The sequence below is a fragment of the Procambarus clarkii genome, chromosome 13 (assembly GCF_040958095.1).
Source record: "Procambarus clarkii isolate CNS0578487 chromosome 13, FALCON_Pclarkii_2.0, whole genome shotgun sequence".
Taxonomy (NCBI): Eukaryota; Metazoa; Arthropoda; class Malacostraca; order Decapoda; family Cambaridae; genus Procambarus; species Procambarus clarkii.
Window position 1 is genome coordinate 22304019 of NC_091162.1, and position 21899 is coordinate 22325917.

Genomic DNA, 21899 nt, shown 5'->3' on the forward strand with positions numbered 1-21899 from the left:
CAGGGTTGTTGATTTGTGGAACCAATTGCCGCGTAACATTGTGGAGGTGGGGTCCCTCGATTGTTTCAAGCACGGGTTGGACAAGTATATGAGTGGGATTGGGTGGTTATAGAATAGGAGCTGCCTCGTATGGGCCAATAGGCCATCTGCAGTTACCTTTGTTCTTATGTTCTTATGTTCTTATGACACCTGGTGTGGTTCTCAAGCTATATCTTGCTCTAGTTAGGCCCCATTTAGATTATGCAGTTCAGTTTTGGTCGCCATATTATAGAATGGATATAAATTCACTTGAACGTGTCCAGCGTAGGATGACTAAGTTAATTCCCCAAATTAGAAATCTTTCATATGAAGAAAGATTAACAAAGCTTAAGTTGCATTCACTGGAAAGGCGAAGAGTTAGGGGTGACATGATAGAGGTTTACAAGTGGGTGAATGGACATAACAAAGGGGATATTAATAGGGTATTAAAAGTATCAACACAAGACAGAACACGAAACAATGGGTATAAATTGGATAAGTTTAGATTTAGGAAAGACTTGGGTAAATGCTGGTTCGGTAACGGGGTTGTTGATTTGTGGAACCAATTGCCGCGTAACATTGTGGAGGTGGGGTCCCTCGATTGTTTCAAGCATGGGTTGGACATGTATATGAGTGGGATTGGGTGGTTATAAATAGGAGCTGCCTCGTATGGGCCAACAGGCCTTCTGCAGTTGTCTTTGTTCTTATGTTCTTAAATCCCCAGGGCCGGATGAAGTGTTTGCTAGGGTGCTTAAAGAATGCAAAGAGGAGCTTTGTGACCCACTGTCAACCATATTTAATAAATCAATAGAATCAGGCAGAGTGCCAGAGTTTTGGAAAGTTGCTAATGTGATACCAGTTTTTAAGAAAGGAGATAGATCACTTGCGTCTAACTATCGACCAATTAGCCTAACGTCTATTGTGGGAAAGTTACTCGAATCTATAATAGCAAATAAAATTCGTCTTCATCTTGAAAAACATAAATTAATAATTGAGTCGCAACATGGTTTTATAAATGGCCGTTCATGTTTAACAAATTTGTTATCTTTTTATTCTAGCATTGTTGAGGCAGTTGATAGTGGTAAGGATTGCGATGTTGTATACCTTGACTTTAGCAAAGCTTTTGATACAGTGCCACATGAAAGACTGATTAAAAAAATAGAGTCTCATGGTATTGGGGGTGCTATATTAAGCTGGATTAGGGCATGGCTATACCAAAGGAAACAGAGAGTTAGTATAAATGGAATCAAGTCAGAGTGGGAAAATGTTGTAAGTGGAGTGCCTCAAGGCTCTGTCCTGGGACCTCTGTTGTTTATAATATATATAAATGATTTAGATTCAGGTTTGAGTAGCAACATTTGCAAATTTGCCGATGATACGAAAATCGGTAGGGAAATTAATTCGGAGGAGGACTCACTATCACTTCAAGTTGATCTAGATAGGGTTTTGAAATGGTCAAAGGATTGGCAGATGCAGTTTAATGCTGATAAATGTAAAGTTCTGAGGTTAGGTAATGATGATAGAGTTACAAGATACGAGCTAGATGGTGTTGTGATTGCGAAGTCGGATTGCGAAAGGGATCTGGGAGTTATGATTAGTAAGAATTTAAAACAAAAGGATCAATGCATAAATGTTCGTAATAAGGCAAATCGGACACTTGGATTTATTAATCGCAGCGTTAGTAACAAGACACCTGGTGTGGTTCTCAAGCTATATCTTGCTCTAGTTAGGCCCCATTTAGATTATGCAGTTCAGTTTTGGTCGCCATATTATAGAATGGATATAAATTCACTTGAACGTGTCCAGCGTAGGATGACTAAGTTAATTCCCCAAATTAGAAATCTTTCATATGAAGAAAGATTAACAAAGCTTAAGTTGCATTCACTGGAAAGGCGAAGAGTTAGGGGTGACATGATAGAGGTTTACAAGTGGATGAATGGACATAACCGGGGGGATATTAATAGGGTATTAAAAGTATCAACACAGGACAGAACACGAAACAATGGATATAAATTGGATAAGTTTAGATTTAGGAAAGACTTGGGTAAATACTGGTTCAGTAACAGGGTTGTTGATTTGTGGAACCAATTGCCGCGTAACATTGTGGAGGTGGGGTCCCTCGATTGTTTCAAGCACGGGTTGGACAAGTATATGAGTGGGATTGGGTGGTTATAGAATAGGAGCTGCCTCGTATGGGCCAATAGGCCATCTGCAGTTACCTTTGTTCTTATGTTCTTATGTTTTGGTCGTCGTACTATAGAATGGATATAAATTCCCTTGAACGTGTCCAGCGTAGGATGAATAAGTTAATTCCCCAAATTAGAAATCTTTCATATGAAGACAGATTAACAAAGCTTAAGTTGCATTCACTGGAAAGGCGAAGAGTTAGGGGTGACAGGATAGAGGTTTACAAGTGGATGAATGGACATAACAAAGGGGATATTAATAGGGTATTAAAAGAATTAACACAAGACAGAACACGAAACAATGGGTATAAATTGGATAAGTTTAGATTTAGGAAAGACTTGGGTAAATACTGGTTTGGTAACAGGGTTGTTGATTTGTGGAACCAATTACCGCATAACATGGAGGAGGTGGGGTCCCTCGATTGTTTCAAGCATGGGTTGGACATGTTTATGAGTGGGATTGGGTGGTTAGATAGGTGCTGCCTCGAATGGGCCAATAGGCCTTCTGCAGTTACCTTTATTCTTATGTTCTTTAAAACTGTCAATCTCACACCTTCCATTTTTACTTCAAAGGTAGGCCTCCCATCACTAGGGGCAACCTTTCATTTTTTTGTTCTAACATCCGGACAATCCATCCGTATATGTCCGCGCTTCCCACACGAATAACATGCCCGAGGGTCCCTGTTGGTACCCCGTGCAGGGTGGCCCGAACGTGTAGCTGTGGTCAGCTTCCTGCCTGACGAACCCGCTCCACAGTCATTCGTCTTTCCCCCCTCGTCTTTTCTTACCGCCTCAACATATGGGGACGACAGAGCCCAAGTCCTCTCTCTTTTCATCCATATGTTCCATTCTGTGGCGGCATGTTGGACGAGTTCCCTAAAACTTAACAACGCTCCTTCCGCAGCTATATACAGCCCCATGGTAGGAGGTAAAGCTCTACAGAAGAAGTGCTTAGCTAATCGTTCTGCCTGACTCTCATCGTACCCCAGCTTCTGGGTAAGGTCGTCAACCCTACTCATGATCAGGTTCCCGAAATCCTTTAAAGTACTGCAGTCGTTCCATTTAAGAGACGAACCCGCTCCACAGTCATTAGTCTTTCCCCCCTTGTCTTTTCGTACCACCTCAACATATGGGGTGAACAGAGCCCCAGTCCTCTCTGTTATCATCCCTATGTCCCTTACTGTGACGGCATGTTGGACGAGTTCCCTAAAACTTAATAACGCTCCTTCGCCATATATAATTGGCCCCATGGTAGGAGGTAAAGCTCTACAGAACAAGTGCTTAGCTAATCGTTCTGCCTGACTCTCATCGTACCCCAGCTCCTGGGTAAGGTTGTTAACCCTACTCATGATCAGGTTCCCGAAATCCTTTAAAGTACTGCAGTCGTTCCATTTAAGAGACTCAAGATAAACCTGAGCTTCATCTGCTGACACTTTCTCCTTATATCTGTCCCTAATCGCCTGGACAAACTGAGACCATGTCGTCAGGTGCCGAAACTCGCTCAACCTCGCCAGTGGAGCAGCTACGTCCACGCAATTACTCATGGCGAGAGTAATTTTTAGACCATCTGGGACGGCCTCCAGCATCACACTCATCTCCCACACCCAGTCCTCCACTCGGCGGTTGCGTTCCACCTTGTTGGACGGCAACTCCGTACCTATGAGTGTCGGCAGAGTCATCTCAGGAATGAAACTCATAATTCCCGGTGCGTCTGAAAAGAGGCTACAGGAATTGGGTGGCCCCTGGGGCTGGTATAGGGGTTGAGGTTGGGGTGCCTGGGGTTGGGGTAGGGGTTGAGTTGCCTGGGGTTGGGGTAGGGGTTGAGTTGCCTGAAGTTGGGGTAGGGGTTGGGTTGCCTGAGGTTGGGGTAGGGGTTGGGTTGCCTGAGGTTGGGGTAGGGGTTGGGTTGCCTGAGGTTGGGGTAGGGGTTGGGTTGCCTGAGGTTGGGGTTTGGTGTGGGTGGCTTGGGCTTGGGATTGAGGTTGGGGCTGGGTGGCTAGAGGTTGGTATAGGAGTTGAGGTTGGAGTTGGGTGGCCTGGGGTTGGTATAGGGGTTGGTATAGGGGTTGGGGTTGGTATAGGGGTTGGGGTTGGTATAGGGGTTGGGGTGGGTATAGGAGTTGAGGTTGGGGTTGGGTGGCCTGGGGTTGGTATAGGGGTTGGGGTTGGTATAGGAGTTGAGGTTGAGTGGCCTGGGGTTGGTATAGGGGTTGGGGTTGGTATAGGAGTTGAGGTTGGGGTTGGGTGGCCTGGGGTTGGGGTTGGTATAGGAGTTGAGGTTGAGGTTGGGTGGCCTGGGGTTGGTATAGGGTTTGGGGTTGGTATAGGAGTTGAGGTTGAAGTTGGTATAGGAGTTGAGGTTGGGTGGCATGGGCTTGAGGTTGGTATAGGAGTTGAGGTTGGGGTTGGGTGGCCTGGGGTTGGGGTAGGGTGGCTTGGGGTTGATATTGTAGTGATGGGTGAGGTATAAGTGGATGTTGTGGTAGTGGTGTTACTTGAGGTTGTGCCTGCTGTGGGTCTGGTTTATGTTCTAATTGAACAGGTTGCTGGTCATGTTCCCTACTTGGCTGAGCGGGACGCCATACCCCGCTAATTGATGCCCCCTGTCCAGCACCCTGTATCCTCTGTTGGAATGGCGTCGACGTTGTAGGTGGGGGAACCCAAGACGGCTTCCCCCACTCTTGGGACGAATCCCCTAAAGATACCTCACTCATATCTACCACCGTGTCATTATTGGAACGTGAAGATACCCTAGACTCCTCAGTCATACTCAGAACACGTTGCACCGTCGCTCCAGCCCCACTGACTCCACCTGTAACGCCAGCTAGGCTACCTGAGCGGTCCACCAGATCCCCCGTAGTATCGGAAGGGATGCCCTCCTCTAAGCGTGCACCCCCCATGGCCCTTACTGACTGGTCCCTGTCTGGGTTAAACATTCCCTGTAATTCCCGGTGCGCCATGCCTCTTGTAACCACCACACACCTCACACCAAAGAGCCAATTTTAAAGCTCAACCCCCGCAAGCACAATTAGGTGAGCACACGACCCGAGTTCTCACTACAACCGAGATCTACACAAATAACAAAAATTTACAGCCCACTTTCCGAAAGGAAACAAAACTATCTAAATTCCAACCGTAAGAATCCGTCGATTATTCTAGAGAATCGCTTAAGTGAAACTAATTTATGAAGGAGCCTGCCCCGCATTAGTATCAGATCGTGAAATAATCCGCGTTCCTTTTATCAAAAACTGTGTCGTACTTTTTTAAAAATTAAAGAATCTTATTTTCATAAAACAATTAAAAACAAAGTATCTATTGTGCTGCACTCGTGATGGACTAATAAAGATGATTTACTGTACTCATATACTAGCCGTACTTGAAGTAAACAGCGTGGCCACTGATTATTGAAGGAGCGGGTTCAGCCTCGCTAAAAGCACAAGTCCCGCGTTTTTCCGCTTAATCGCTTAAAAATCAATTTGTATCTCTGAAGGAAAAACAACAAGCTTTACGTTAATAACACGCTCTAGTGAGTAACACAGACACCCAAGACATGCATCTGTCTTAATTAAATCGAAATTCCTCCAAAAATTCACAACACTATTTTTCTCGAAAAATTACTTAATTCGGCAAAACTCTAATTACCACTGCCTGATGTTTAAGATCAGAATTACGTCCCTTGCGCGCACGAGAGTGTAATACTGACCTTGGAACACTCCCTAAACATGAAAATTCGAATTTTCACCAAAAAGTCAGATTTTTAGACAAAGCTGGACTTCGACTTTTTTCTACCCAAGTTTACCGAAAATTTTCTAGTCTAAAAAATGTACATTCTACAGTCCTAATGTTAAATCTAGAAAAACATTACTCCCATCGACTAGGGAATCCTAATGATACCCGGATCGTACCCGTTATCTTGAGATTCCAAGTAACCCGTGACCCGCAAATACGAATTAATCACAGTTAACCGAAATTTTCGAAGTGGACTCTTGACAAAATTCCACCCTAAAATGTACTTAGAAATTTTCCACGAAATCGGTCAAACTTTTACAACAAAATCACTATCACTTAACTACATAAACTCACTCATCGTACACATAGTGACCGAACATGAAGTACTAAGCCCAGAGGATCAACTACGCTCTAGAAAACTTGCCTCTGACTTAGACTATTTTCAACTGGGACAGAAAATAAAAAATTACGGACTTAGACAATTTTCAGTGGAGAACACTTAACACTGAAAATTTATAACTGGGAACTGAAATTGGGGGGAAATCTTATGTTTAGAAAACACAAATAAGGGGAAATAAGTTATATAAATTTAACTACACGACTTAATCCTATAATCGCCTCCTACCGGCTCACCGTACCGCGCCTAGCCTAGGGGCCGCGACCTCCTAGATTCTAACAGAACGGCAAGCTGCTTTCAGCAACAATTAGACTAGAAACGACTCAACCTCTACTAAATGTGTGATCACTTAGTCGTTGAATCGGTGCTAAGAAGTTTACTAGCCCGTCCCTCAGTAGCCGTAACTACCTTTATGAATTTAACGTTTTTCTTAGCGTTTTGGGTCGTCTAACAACGCCCTCGGATAAATCCCCTGGCGTCCCACAGATAAATCCGCCCAGACAGCCCACAAGGAACTGCTGTTGAGTGTATGGCGGCTCCCAACACCTCTGAACCAATTGCAATGGGTCGAGTAAGGTACCCAGTCCAATCAATTCAAAGCGGTCTCCTTACTAAATAAAACCTTAACAGCCTAACTTAACCACCTAATTCTTAATACTATCAGCCCCTCACGACCCCAAAATTCGCCAACCCCACTCAATCGCAGTGTTGTGGGGCGAACTGCTAACCCTGGTTCGTGGGCCCACGGCTGACCTCCCTAACACCTACACACGTGACCTAATGGCTAGACGCATGAGCTTTCAACAATTTCTAACAACAAAATTGGTGAAACCACCGCTGTGCACCATTGTAACGGGTGCCAACCTTTAACCTCACTATTGATTTAAAGTTGGTCGTTACTGAAAAAAGTTAAAGAAAATATATACAGAGACCAGAGTTCTGCCGAGTAACCTACAGTACAAGCTCTCGACCCAAACGTTTGACCATTTGGATATCACGACCTCAGACACTGTATCCTCTAAATTAAACTGCAACTCTGAATACTCGCCGCCACCACCTGCTACGCCTGAGCAAATCTCTCAATTGATGGGAAGCAGGATACCATCAATTAAGCGTCCCGTGAAATTCTATCCCCAATGAAATGAAAAGGAGGGATAAGCTTTACGTTAATGTGGAACTTACGAGAAAAGGGATCATCTTTTTTTTAATTTAGAAAATGCTTGTTGGTTTGCATGTGGAGACTAGGTGTAGACATTTGACTTGCATTAAAAAATAATGTAAAAAATAAAACCGAAAGGAAAATGCCACTAAACCAAATAAATTTTATAATTATTTATTAAATCAAAATGTAGCATCATCCAAGTAATCTTTAACAAATTCCCTGACTATAGCCCTATTTAACGGAGGCACGGAAAATTTTCTAGCAATAAAAGTGGATTCCTATAGTATACCAAACTCAAGCAAAACAGATACCTTAATACCACGGTCTGGCTCGATGTTTGCCGGCTTTGGGGAAGAGGTCTTGTCTCCACTGGATGTTCAGACTACACTAACTATTTTTCTTTCTCTCTCAAGCCGAGAGAGCTCCCAGTATTCCTCCGCCTAGTTATCAATTACAAAGTAGGGTGAATTGAACAAACTAATCCTAATTACTGGCAAACCCCAGATGGTTGAATTATCATTTAACTGGTGGTAATTACATTAGTCATATTAGCAAAAGCTATATCAATTATAATATTCTCTAGTGGACTTTAATTTATACAATATGAATTAGTAAATATGGAAGATTGTGGTGACGTCGGGCGCTTAACCTTGACCCCCTGGTTGGTCAGGTACGTCGCCCGGCGAAGTAGTACCCTCAGAGCTACATGACGTCACTCTCTTTGACGGTATACGACCCAGATCTCACCCTTTACATTCATATTTAACCAGGCTGGTTATTAAACATAATCTCAGTATTACTGAATACAATATTAAATGAAAGCCTGAATTCCTGTAAATTACTGAAGTAACATGAGGGAGAAGGGTGGAGGTGCGGCCACCAGCCACAAGATGACCTGTCCTCCCGGTGTTGCCAGTGCGACCCGGTCATCTCTTCTCGGATTAAGAAGGGGATTTGATTCTACACTCATAACTGACGTTAAATTAATCAACATGCTTGACAACAGGGAGTTATTAATTACAGTTACTTTAATACTTGAATGACTCAAAGTGATACTATAAAACCAAGAAGAGCTGGCAACCCTGTATATACTCGGCTGTCCTAATCCCCGAGGGAGGACCTTCTCACTTCCAATGTGAGGTAGACTACCCTCTCACTCCACTTTCAAGACCCCATGGACCAAATAATGAATCTATAATACACAACTTCTTACAACAAACCTAGTTTGTTACACCAGCCCCTCTACTATTTTCCATGTGTAAATTATTATGTATCTCTCCCGCCTACGCTCAAGAGAATACAGGTTTAGGCTCTTTAGTCGGTCTCAATAATTTAGATGTTTTACTGAGTGGATTCTAGCAATAAAGGATCTCTGCACGCTCTCCAGGTCAGCAATTTCTCCAGCTTTGAAAGGGGCTGTCATTGTGCAGCAGTACTCCACTCTAGAGAGCACTAGCGTCTTGAAAAGTATCATCATCGGTATAGCATCTTTAGTGTGAAAGGTTCTTTTATCGAACCTGTCATTCGGTATAGCATCTTTAGTGTGAAAGGTTCTTTTATCGAACCTGTCATTTTTCTTGCAGTTGTGAGGGCTACTTTATTGTGTTCTTTAAATCTAAGGTCTTCCGATATGCGTACACCCAGATCCTTTACATTGCTTTTCCGTTCTATGTTAGGATTTGACTGAGTTTTGTACGTGGTTTCCGTTTTTATATTTTCATTTTTTCCGTATCACATGAGCTGAAACTTATCTTCGTTAAACATCATGTTATTTTCTGTAGCCCATTGAAAGACCTGATTTACATCTGATTAGAGGTTTGCCGTGTCCTCTATGTTGTCTACTCTCATAAAAATCCTAGCGTTATCTGCAAAGGTTGATACAGTACTATAGATTGTGTCCTTGTCAATGTCCGATATGAGGATGAGAAAAAGTACTGGAGCAAGCACAGTACCCTAGGGGCACTGAGCTCTTTACCGTTGATGGTCCGGATTTTATTTTAATGACTATTACACATTGGGTTCTGTTAGTCAGGAAATTATAGATCCATCTGCCTATTTTTCCGGTAATTCCTTTTGAACGCATTTTATGTGCAATAACACCATGGTCACATTTGTCAAACGCTTTTGCGAAATCTGTGTAAATTACATCAGCATTTTGTTTGTCTTCCATAGCATCTAATGCCATATCATAGTGGTCCAGCAACTGCGACAGGCAAGAGCGCCCTGTTCTGAAACCATGTTGTCCGGGGTTATGGAGATGCTGTGATTCCATGTATTTTGTGATCTTACTTCTTAGCACACTCTCAAAAATTTTTATGATGTGCGATGTTAGTGCTATCGGTCTGTATTTTTTTGCCTCTACCTTATTTCCTCCTTTGTGGAGTGGTGCTATCTCTGCTGTTTTTAATATGTCAGGGATAATGCCAGTATCTAGGCTTTGTCTCCAAAGAATGTGAACGGCCTGTGATAGTGTTTTTTTTTTACAGTTCTTGATGAATATAGAGTTCCAAGAGTCAGGAGCCTGGTGCAGAGTGCATAGGCATACTGTCTATGGCTTCTTCAAAATCCAGTGGGGATAGGGTGACGTCTGGTATATTTTTTTTTTTTTTTTTTTTTTTTTTTAGATATATACAAGAGTTGTTACATTCTTGTACAACCACTAGTACGCGTAGCGTTTCGGGCAAGTCCTTAATCCTATGGTCCCTGGAATACGATCCCCTGCCGCGAAGAATCGTTTTTTCATCCAAGTACACATTTTACTGTTGCGTTAAACAGAGGCTACAGTTAAGGAATTGCGCCCAGTAAATCCTCCCCGGCCAGGATACGAACCCATGACATAGCGCTCGCGGAACGCCAGGCGAGTGTCTTACCACTACACCACGGAGACTGCCAGATCATATCCGATATCAACATCGGATATGATCCGATGTTGGTATCATATCCACGATACCAACACACCTCATGAAAGACTTCAGCACCTCATGAAAGACTTTGTTTTATTCACAGGTTTTTGAGGTCGTACAAACTGTAACACATGCCAAATACACACAGATGGAGTGATGAATGTCACACATATAATCACTGCGCTCGTGGAGGGCAAGGTAGTCGTGGCCCGGAGCAATACACGACCTCCCATGTCATTATTTACATTTCGAGTTTCAGGCCTGTTGGAGGTCCAGAACACCTGGTACTGGTGTAACCAGATGTACAGGGGGTGCTGGGGTGTGACACCTTACTCCAGGGGTGCTGGGATGTGACACCTTACTACAGGGGGTGCTGGGATGTGACACCTTACTACAGGGGGGTGCTGGGATGTGACACCTTACTACAGGGGTGCTGGGATGTGACACCTTACTACAGGGGGTGCTGGGATGTGACACCTTACTACAGGGGTGCTGGGATGTGACACCTTACTACAGGGGTGCTGGGATGTGACACCTTACTACAGGGGGTGCTGGGATGTGACACCTTACTACAGGGGGTGCTGGGATGTGACACCTTACTACAGGGGGGTGCTGGGATGTGACACCTTACTACAGGGGTGCTGGGATGTGACACCTTACTACAGGGGGGTGCTGGGATGTGACACCTTACTACAGGGGGTGCTGGGGTCGGAAACCTTACTACATGTGGGTGCTGGGGTCGGAAACCTTACTTCAGGGGGTGCTGGGGTCGGAAACCTTACTACATGTGGGTGCTGGGGTCGGAAACCTTACTTCAGGAGGGTGCTGGGGTCGGAAACCTTACTTCAGGGGGTGCTGGGGTCGGAAACCTTACTTCAGGGGGTGCTGGGGTCGGAAACCTTACTTCAGGGGGTGCTGGGGTCGGAAACCTTACTACATGTGGGTGCTGGGGTCGGAAACCTTACTTCAGGGGGTGCTGGGGTCGGAAACCTTACTACATGTGGGTGCTGGGGTCGGAAACCTTACTTCAGGGGGGTGCTGGGGTCGGAAACCTTACTTCAGGGGGGTGCTGGGGTCGGAAACCTTACTTCAGGGGGTGCTGGGGTCGGAAACCTTACTTCAGGGGGTGCTGGGGTCGGAAACCTTACTTCAGGGGGTGCTGGGGTCGAAAACCATACTACATGTGGGTGCTGGGGTCGGAAAGCCTATTTCAGGGGGTGCTGGGTCGAAAACCTTACTTCAGGGGGTGCTGGGGTCGGAAATCTTACTACATGTGGGTGCTGGGGTCGGAAAGCTTATTTCAGGGGGTGCTGGGGTCGGAAAGCTTACTACATGTGGGTGCTGGGGTCGGAAAGCTTATTTCAGGGGGTGCTGGGGTCGGAAACCTTACCTAACCCCTCCTGTAGGCCCTGTTCTGTTTCACCGCCTTTTCCTTTCTGTACGGATGTCTCGCTTGCAAGGTTCTCCCTCGGTTCGTGTTCCCAATGTTTCTTCTCGTGTCATTCCGTCCTTGCCCCCATGGAGGGTCCCTCTTCTTACGTTTTGTAGAACCTTGACCTACATGACTAAGGCTTTTACCCCTCCTATGGTGAAATACTTTTTCCTCACACTCCCGCTCCATCTCTGTCTACACAGATGGGTCAAAGTCTTCCAGCAGTGTAGGCTACTCCGTTGTGTTTCTTGACTGCACCTATGTGTGTAGCCTCCCTCCAGAGACAAGAGTCTTCATGGCTGAACTTTATGTAATTTTGTTTGCTCTTTGTCAACTGCTTTCTTGCCGTAATTCTTCCTTTGTTGTTATAGTTGACTCTCGCAGTGCACTCATGGCTCTAGAGTCCTTTAATCCTGTCTATCCTGTGATCGTCGGAATTCAACTTTGGCTGTTGGACGCTGTCGTTAACAAAACTATCTGTGCCTGTCCTGTCTCCAGTAAAGGTATTCCTTATTCTGACTTCTACCCAGTTAGTCATTCCTGAATCCTTGCCCGTTGGCAGGCTCATTGGTCTTCTGTTACGGGTAACAAGCTGTGTGGTCTTAAGGGTAGTGTCCCCCCCTTCCTCCTACCACCAACCGGTGGTGGGAAACAGCTCTAGTGAGGTTAAGTATTACCGATACCCGCTTAACTCACGGACACTTAATGAAGCACCACCCTGCTCCTCATTGTCCGAATTGTATTGTCCCTCTTACGGTCGTGCATATCTTTGTTGTTCGCCTTATGCGCTTTTGTTCTCCTATTGGCATCCTTAGTGATATTTAGCACCTTTTGAATATCCTGCACTTTTGACGGTGCTACATAGCCTCCCCGACTTGGTGCTTTCTTTTGATAATTACTTACTTTCACAGTGTAAACATATATTACTTCTTCACATTAGTTGGGTAAATAAACTATGTAGTTTTTCCAAGAGATTTTTTAATAATGACATTTACGACTCATAAAATTTTGCAACGGTTGGTCTTTTGCATAAAACATACATATTACTGTATACTGGACAAAAATACAAAACAATATCTGTACAATATATTACAATTGAAAATAAAATGAGATTTATAAATGTTTTGTATCTTGACAGTAAAACTAAGCCTACACGAGGCCCCTCTCCTCTATTAAGTCGGCTTCTGAAAATAAGAAAGATAAGAGGTATTATACAACCTTGACACCACCTCGTAATAGTTTACATGTGGAGGGGGGAACCGCTCCGAGCATTGCATAATACATCTCAACAATTCAGGCAACAGATGCCTACTTTTATATTATATCACTTCAAAGTTATAATAGTTCCCTTGTTCTAAGACAAAATGCAACCCTTCTGAGATGGGTAAACTATTAAAAAAAAAGTTTCACGATTCTAAACAATATGAAACTTAAGTTTCCAATGCTATAAAATCCAATATAGTATTAACCCTTGTACAATTATTATAGGGAGAGTACTTGTATTTAAACAAAAGTAAACAATTTTAAATTTATATAACAGTCAAAATTTCAGTATTCAAATATCCCTTTACACAAAGTGACAATGAACATTTTGTGGAGCAAATTAGTAGTTAAAAGTTTCATGCTGTACGAGGCCTGGGAATGTTGTTGAGAAGTGTGTGTGTTATAACCCAGCATTAACATTCCTTACACCCTACAGTCTTCAGGTGGCAGTGTGTGTTACGACTACCAACCTGCTCTTGGCAGGTGTCCATTAACGGTAGTCCATTCACCCATAATCAAATATACATCAGTGTTGCCTATCAAATAAATCTTTATCTGCTCCATAACTAAAGAATTGTTACCAAGCATGTATGTCTTGCAAAATATTTGTCTTAAAAGAAATTGGATTTGTTATTAGTCATTGCATAAAAAATTGCTTTCTCTTTAATAACTTTTGGAAGACTGCCCATGATGCCTGGATATAATTATTTAAAATAATAAAGAATAAGAGAGCCAATACAAAAAAAATATGATCTGTCATGCCTAAAACTTCAACTATATAAATTATCCACCAATTAATAGTTTCAATCTGCAGCAGGATGACTTGTTCAGTTTAACCAAATAAACAATTAAACAATTAGCAACAAATGAGCCAGATGATACACAGAGAAAAAAACAAATTTGGAGTGTGGTTGTTCAGATGCGGCTTTCTCAGAGTTGTGACCCCCCTTCCCCCCCCCCCACCACCCCCCGGTGGTGGGCCAGAGCCCACGAGCACAACTCTTCCACCAAGATATCCCCAACACAAGCACGTTCACATTATGATGAATTTAAAGACAAGTGTTCCCAACTGGTTAAAGCAATGTATCATTGTCACTTTTATAATGCTGAACATAAGGTGGAATGCAAAACAAGCCACTGGTAAACTCTTACTTCATTGACTTTGCATCTGGGTTGAATAAGTGCAATAATTTGAAAAGTTTTAAATTGTATTGGTCCTGCATTGTAAGTTCAGTGTGTTCCATGCAAACGTAAGAAATTAATTTTAAACGAGCATTGCAAAACTAAAAATTATAAAGGGTAAAATCATGCCTTCTGAACCCATTTACTGTAACAGTATACATTATTTGAACACTAAAAATAATTGTCACATTATGTGCTATAGCATCTGAACAATGCCCCCCCCCCCCTTGTACAGCATTCACACTATGCTGTGTTATGGAAGTTATCAAAATGATACAAATCTGGAAAGAAAAGTTATTAATATTGATTAAATACATTCCAAGTCATTCCACAACCAGTGCTGGAGATATAGAAATATATATTTATACTGTACATATTTTATTTAACTTTGACAACATTTTTTTCTTTTTAATGTTTCATCATTTATGCTGGTTCATACTGATCATTTGTTTCAAATGGCAACAAGCAAAGCTTTCCTGAATTGTCAAATTGGGCAATGCATAACTTTGTACTCTGCAATATTTGCAGTCATTAATGAATTTGTAACAAACAAATCTTGCAATGCTGATACGTGAAAAACACTGTAATGATTATGGCAACATACCTTAATAAAAAAAATTACTGCATTCACAAACAGTGAATTATGTTCCTTCAAAACACTCTTATTATCAAAGTAATATTTACAACTACCTGTACTAAAAAAGCAACAAGGAAGAATTAGAAATTGGTAATACTAATTTGAACTTTGACTTGTGTTGCTGTGAATCACTTAATTTTCTTATTATACAAGACTCTTATTATACAAGTAACTATAACTTATTGCCTGAAACAAAATGCTTACACCCACATTGATAACTTCCATTATCTGGTTAACTGTTCATTACACACTGGCTGATAAAAGACAACTTGGTGTCTACGAAAATATTTGTGCTACAATAAAACCCTGTGAACCAATTTACAAACTGTACAAATAATACATATATTATGCATGTAATATATGTATACCAAATGCATAGAATAATAGTTAGGAAGAAGAGTTTTTAACAATAGCTTATACATTCAAGGCACGTACTTTCACAACACAAGTCATCCAAAAACATGAGAGGTTTAAAAAGAATTTCTACTGCATTACAACTATTTCTGCACTCTTCTAAGAGTGGTTCATCATTATGTAAATGAAGGTAGAAGTGTTAAAGTTACAAGCAATATTGGTGCTATGTTATGCATAGACACCTCCCTGTACCCCGCTTCCAAGAAATTTATACGAGACTTCAGTTAAAGGAAAAAATTCAGGCCAGCTTAACAATATATTACAATATTTACTATGGTGTGTCCCAAGCCAGTAGCGGTCACTTTTGTCTTGTCATGGTTCTAGACTAGTTAATGTCTCTCTTAGGAATAAAAATGATGCTATCCTTCAGAAATATAGTAGAGTATACAAAATAGTTGCCAATATCATACTCTGAATATTAAAAATAAAATCTACAGTGGGCTCACTTAATTTTTTTTTAATGTTAGTGGAAAAAAAAGCATTGAATGTAATGAAACACCATTTTCTGGGCAAAGCCCCAGAGGCTCCCTTACACTTCAGGTAGCTGATGGGGCTTCTCCAGAAAAGAAAATCCAATAAAGAAAATTTTCAAATAGGTTCGAGGATAGCTGAAGTAAAAACCTAACTTGAAAATTAAAATAACTCTTATACAAATAAAAATAAAGTGTTTAATGTAATAAACTGCCTGTTTCTGGTGGGGCCGCGGTGACTCCTCGAAGCTATCTTGCTGAAATAACTCTTCCCCGCCCCCTTGCCAAGTCACAACTGCCTCAAGTCCTGTATGGCTTACCACAGACTAGAGCTAGAATCTGCTCCCCCGTCCACAGAGGTATAGGGAACGAAATTGTTACCATCACCCTCACCAAACAGATATCTAGAGTGTCAATGCAGCAATACAAACCAGACAATTACAAGGTTCAAAGAAAGCAAATACTGTAACTACAACAGCCAAATGATTCTACAAACTATTCACTCAAACTAGACTGAACCCCCTTATTTATGGCTGGCCACCAACAGGTGGCAACACCACTGGCAGCTCCCAGCATCCATGCCATCTTGACCTTAGTACAGAGGGAGCAAACTATCAGGGGAAAGTGCCAAGCCATTACAGCTATATAGCACTTGGAAGGGATCAGGATAAGGATTTGGGACGGAACGGGGAGAAGGAATGGTGTCCATCTACTTGGACAGTCGGAGATCGAATGCCGACCAGCATGAGGCAAGACCTGTCGCTCTACCGTCCAACCCAAGTATTTGGGCACCATTCCTTTCCCCCCATCCCATCCCAAATTCTTAGTCATCTTGACTAGATGACTAAGGCTGAAATGCCATCTCGATCTTAGTCAAGGAGCTGAAAGACCACGAAGTGATGTACCTGGGGGAAGGGGAATCAGGGCGCCACCGAGGCCCCACCAGAAAGATCCATTTCATTACATTCAATACTTTTTTTTGAGAGGGCCGAATGGTGGCCCCCTGAAGTTAACTAACAACACACCTAACCACAGAGTCGAAGAAAACATAGGATATACTACCAGGGAGGTCGAGAGCAAAAATGACACACTTAAAATATGCCAGGACAGGAAACCCGACTGAGAGCAACATAAGCCCTCCCAAACATGAGCAACAGTGACCAGGTAATGAACCACCAGGACCCTGTTACACTCCAAGACCCCTGAGCCTGAATATCAGTCCATGACATGTCAGAAAACACAGTGAACAAAGTTGCATATTTATGAACATCACAGGGCTGAGGATAGAGCACAGGCAGGCCAGACTTAATGTCACTGTGTATAACTTGGGCTAAACAAGCCTTGGAAGAGGAATCTGGTTAGTGAGCAGCTGAACTGCTCATAAGTGCAAAATGGTCGCCAAATGAACACAAACCGTGTTGACCCTCCAGTGAAGGCTGCCACCTGTCCACATCCTTTGGGAGAACTAGAGCAAACAAGCAGCTCCCAAGCAGTGCAGTTTGAACAATAAGGAGCAAGGACCGCACTCCATTAAGTGCCTGCGAGTTAAATGTGCACGGCCAATTCATAACCTCGCCAGAGCCGTTTCCCACCGCTGGTTATGGTGGTAGGAGGAAGGCCATGGGGACACACTCTACCCTTAAGAGCATGCACTTTGTTACTAGTAACAGAAGGCCAATAATCATACCAATGGGCACAGATTGAGGCATGAATAACTGGGTAGAAGTCAAAATATGGAACACCTTTGCTGAAATGGGACAAGTGCGGATAGTCACCTTGGCAGCAGCATCCGCACGCTCATTTAAGAAAACACTAATATGACTGGGAACCCAGCAAAACTTCACTATCTTAAATCTGCTGGAGATAAGAAAGAGCCTATGTTAAATTTTGACTACCCCATGATAGACTGAAATAAAGGACTCCCGAGCCATGAGGGCACTGCGAGAGTCAACTTCAACAACAAAGGAAGACTGACAGTGAGAAAGCAGTTGAATAAGTGCATACATAATTGCATAAAGTTCTGCCATGAAGATGCTAGTCTCTGGGGGCAGGCAACACATATAGGTGTAGTCAGGAAATACAACAGAGTAACCTACACCGTCGGCAGACTTGACCCATCTGTGAAGACGGAAATGGAGCCTGAGTGTGAAGAAAAGTGAGCAAGGAAAATGCGTTTCAGAACTGTAGGAAGGGTAAAGGCTTTAGTTGCATGGGATAAAGATTTTACAAAACTTAGGAAGGGGAGACCCTCCGTGGAGGCAAGGATGGAACGACATGAGAAATATTGGTAACACAAACCGAGAGAGAGAGAGAGAGAGAACCTTGCAAGTGAGACAATCGTACAGAAAGGGAAAGGTGGTGAAAGGGAACAGGGCTCCACAAGAGGGGTCAATGGTCAAAGTATAACAGAACACAGAAGTGCACCTGAGGGAGGGAGACAGAGCAGCAGCCGATGTATCCTGCTCTAACTTGAACAGAGGAGAAGAAAAACCTCTGTAAATGGAAATGGAGAACAGGAAGGGTTGAAGGGCACCAAGAGACCCTTCCTGGCCACCCCCCCCAAGCCCTGTAAGTCTGAAATGAAAACCCAAACATCACAAGCCATGGGTTAGAGTAATACCCACCCAACAAGCATTAGAGATAAAGAGAGAGAAACAGTAAAATGGCCATTGAGTTGTAAATGAACTGATGGATAACCCTCAAATTTTTAAGTAATGAGTGCAAGCTTGATGGGTCTAATTATAACTAGCCACACCAAAGCCCCATGGATCTTACCAGGACCAAAAGGTGAAGACCAACTAAATACCCAGGCACTGGGAATATTAGATGAAAGAACTGACGCTGAACACAAAATACATACAGGATAAACACCGCTACAAAGGGCATCCAGCTGTGTGCCATATAAGCATGTAAACCTCAGAGCACCCAACAATGAACCTCAAATTCCCCCCAATTACATTACCTCACAAAGGAGTCAAAAGACCTATGAACTACCCCAGGGTGAGGCATCCTACACAGTACTGTAGTACTATAGCCACTCTGGAGCGCTCTCTCAAACCCACGAGAAAAGTCACTGTCAGAGCAGGGGCAATGCCAAAACAAAAGCTTAGGGAAGGGCTGCCCTTAACATATATGCAGCTGTAGGTGAAAGACCAAGTACACATAATAGATGAGGCTTGAAACACACACTTGTGAAGAAAATGCCAAAATTGGGAACAAAACACTAAGCAAGTGCCCCCCCCCCCCACAGGACAGAATTCAAAAGATGATCCATCTTCACCTTGGAAAAAACAAGGACCTGCCAAAGCCAACAACTCGGGAAGGTCAGCATTCACAGATATCAACGATAGGACTGAGATCAAGATGGCATGAAAGCTGGGAGCTTCCAGTGGTTTTACCATCTGTTTGTGACCAGTCATAAAGGGGAGGTTTCAATCTACTTCCTGAAAGAATAGTTTACGAAGTCATTTGGTTGTTTCAGTACTGTGCTCTTTGAACACTGCAGTTGTCTCCCTAGCTTTGCTGACTATGCGGATATTTTCTCCTCAGTAAGGGGAAGTAAGTGTATTTTCTCCTCAGTAAGGGGAAGTAAGTGTATTTTCTCCTCAGTAAGGGGAAGTAAGTGTATTTTCTCCTCAGTAAGGGGAAGTAAGTGTATTTTCTCCTCAGTAAGGGGAAGTAAGTGTATTTTCTCCTTAGTATGGGGAAGCTATCTCAGCTTCCCCCTGAGATATATGACCTAATTTAAATATCTTTACTCATCTGTATCATCCATACAGATAAGAAAGGGAGATGCACACACAAATCACAATAGCGTGATATATCAAATGAACAAATCCACAAGGGCCGGTGTGAGGGTTCGAACCTACGTACGGGATGTTCTTAGGCACGCCTTAGTCAACTGTGCCACGACATGGTAAAAGTATTACAACTTTGAGTGCTACTGCTCTCACTAGGATCCCAAAGCTTCTCCAAAACCCAATCGGGGTTTCACACAATTCCACCATGCACCTGGGAATTGTGTGAAAAACTGATTGCGTTTCAGGAGAAGCTTTGGGATCCTAGTGAGGGCAATAGCACTCCAGGTTGTAATTCTTTTACCATGTCGTGGTACAGTTGACTAAGGTGCGTCTGGGAACACCCTATGCATAGGTTCGAACCCTCATCACGGCCCTTGTGGATTTGTTCATTTAACCACTGGGTTGCTCTGCTTCCAAATACAGCACCCCCCCCCCCCCCAATGCGCAGGAAATAAATTATCTGGAAAAAATTCTTTGTTTTTTAAAAGTGTCAAAATCCCTTCCCTGAGTATGGATATGTTAACAAAAAGTTGAAATTGTACTTACTTTAGCTGCTATGGGGTCCGTAAATTCGCGCGTGATGTCATCAATCCCTGGTTGCCCGGGTCAAGATGCGCGAGTTGCCATGAATATATTTTTGTTCCTATTTTGTGCACAGATCCAAATACATTTTATTTGTTTTTTCGTGCCAATCCTATGTATAATGAACACGTACACTATATTATGACAGTAGAACATCCGTACTCCCCAAAGACACTGTGTTACGTGCATGACACATGTGTACACATATCCTTCACATATTTCCAATGTATCATGCTAAATTATGTATATATACTATCAGTATTCTATCAGACACTGTATACACACACACCATAAACACACTCAGAACTCCGCGAGTGTGAGCTGCCACATCCAGTCAGTCCTCCCTCACTAACATCTTACTCACCAACATTGCTCCTTCTTGAGGTTATCTTGAGATGATTTGGGGGCTTAGCGTTCCCGCGGCCCGGTCCTCAACCAGACTTCCTTTTTGTTACACACCCCACAGCAAGCAGCCTGCAGCAGTTGTCTAACTCCCAGGTACCTATTTACTGCTAGGTAACAGGGGCATCAGGGTGAAAGATACATTTTGCCCATTTGTCTCTGCCTCCACCGGGATTGAACCCAGAACCTCAGGACTACGAATCCGAAGCGCTGTCCACCCAGCTGGCAGGCGCCCCACCATACTACTATTGTTTTTATTACACTATTTACACATGTTATGTATACCTATCTACATGTTTTATTCACCAGAACTATGCAAGAAAGCCAGTATTGTGTCAGCACAGTAGCCACCATACACTGCATGAGAAATCAGACAGCAGTCAGCAGACGCTACGATTACGACGTCACCTCCCTCACCAAAATAGCTCCTCCCAACATACTCCTGTTGCTGTTATTACACTATATACACACACTGTATATACCCATGTACACATGTGTTCACCATAGCAAACCACTAAGACCATAGAACCACTATAGTGAGCAAAACAAGAGTGGCTGCCACACACGATGAGGCTACTTCGATTCCCTCCTTTCCTTACTAGGAAATTCCTCCTCCCACAATACTACGCACATATGAACATAGGTACACACACACATTGTATATACCCATGTACATGTGTATTCACAATAGCGAACCACTAAGCTAGTATGGTGAGCAAAGTACTGAGGCTCTCACACCCGGGAATGTGGCCCACTATTTTTTTTAAAGATGGCGTCTGTTTACAAGAGCCCTGAGGAAGCTGATGTGAACCCCATGTAGCAGCTGGAGTTTTGAATCATATGCTAAAAATATAAGATCCCGGAGGCACATTGCATGTTAAGTAGTTTTAAGAAGATCAGAGATAGACACAGAACACTGCATGAAGTTGCACAAAATATTGAATTAACTTTATTTCTTGTGCAACGTTGATAAAAACTGGATCCAACTGAATGGTCACTGGTTAGGCAAGTCTAGAAAATTTAAAGCCATAAATTATATTATAAACAACTTGGCTAGAAATATTTAATTTTACATTGTACTGTATTTCAATTAATAAATTAATTTTAATTAGCAAATCCTTCTATAACTTTATTCATACATGGCTGTACCTTTAAAATTGACTTTACATAATTAAATAAATTCCTAATTATACAAGCATAAATACTGTAACTATTGCCTATTATAGTAGTACATTACATAAAAAAATGTCAATGTTCATATGTCATGATGTTGAATATATGAAAAAAAGAATGCAATTTGAAAACACACCAAGGACTTATAA

The 21899-nt window shown here is 42.7% G+C and overlaps 1 protein-coding gene across 5 annotated transcripts in view; it reads right to left on the reverse strand.

Moving 5' to 3' along the window:
• Positions 1-12788: 12788 nt before the first annotated feature.
• LOC123757088 (transcription factor 20) overlaps positions 12789-21899 on the reverse strand; it is a 219914-nt gene continuing 210803 nt past the window's right edge. For all 5 annotated transcript variants that reach the window (XM_069323787.1, XM_069323786.1, XM_045740472.2 and 2 more), the window contains one exon: positions 12789-13011. In XM_069323787.1, coding sequence (XP_069179888.1) covers positions 13000-13011 — 12 coding nt within the window. In that variant the 3' untranslated portion in view covers positions 12789-12999. The remainder of the gene's footprint in view (positions 13012-21899) is intronic.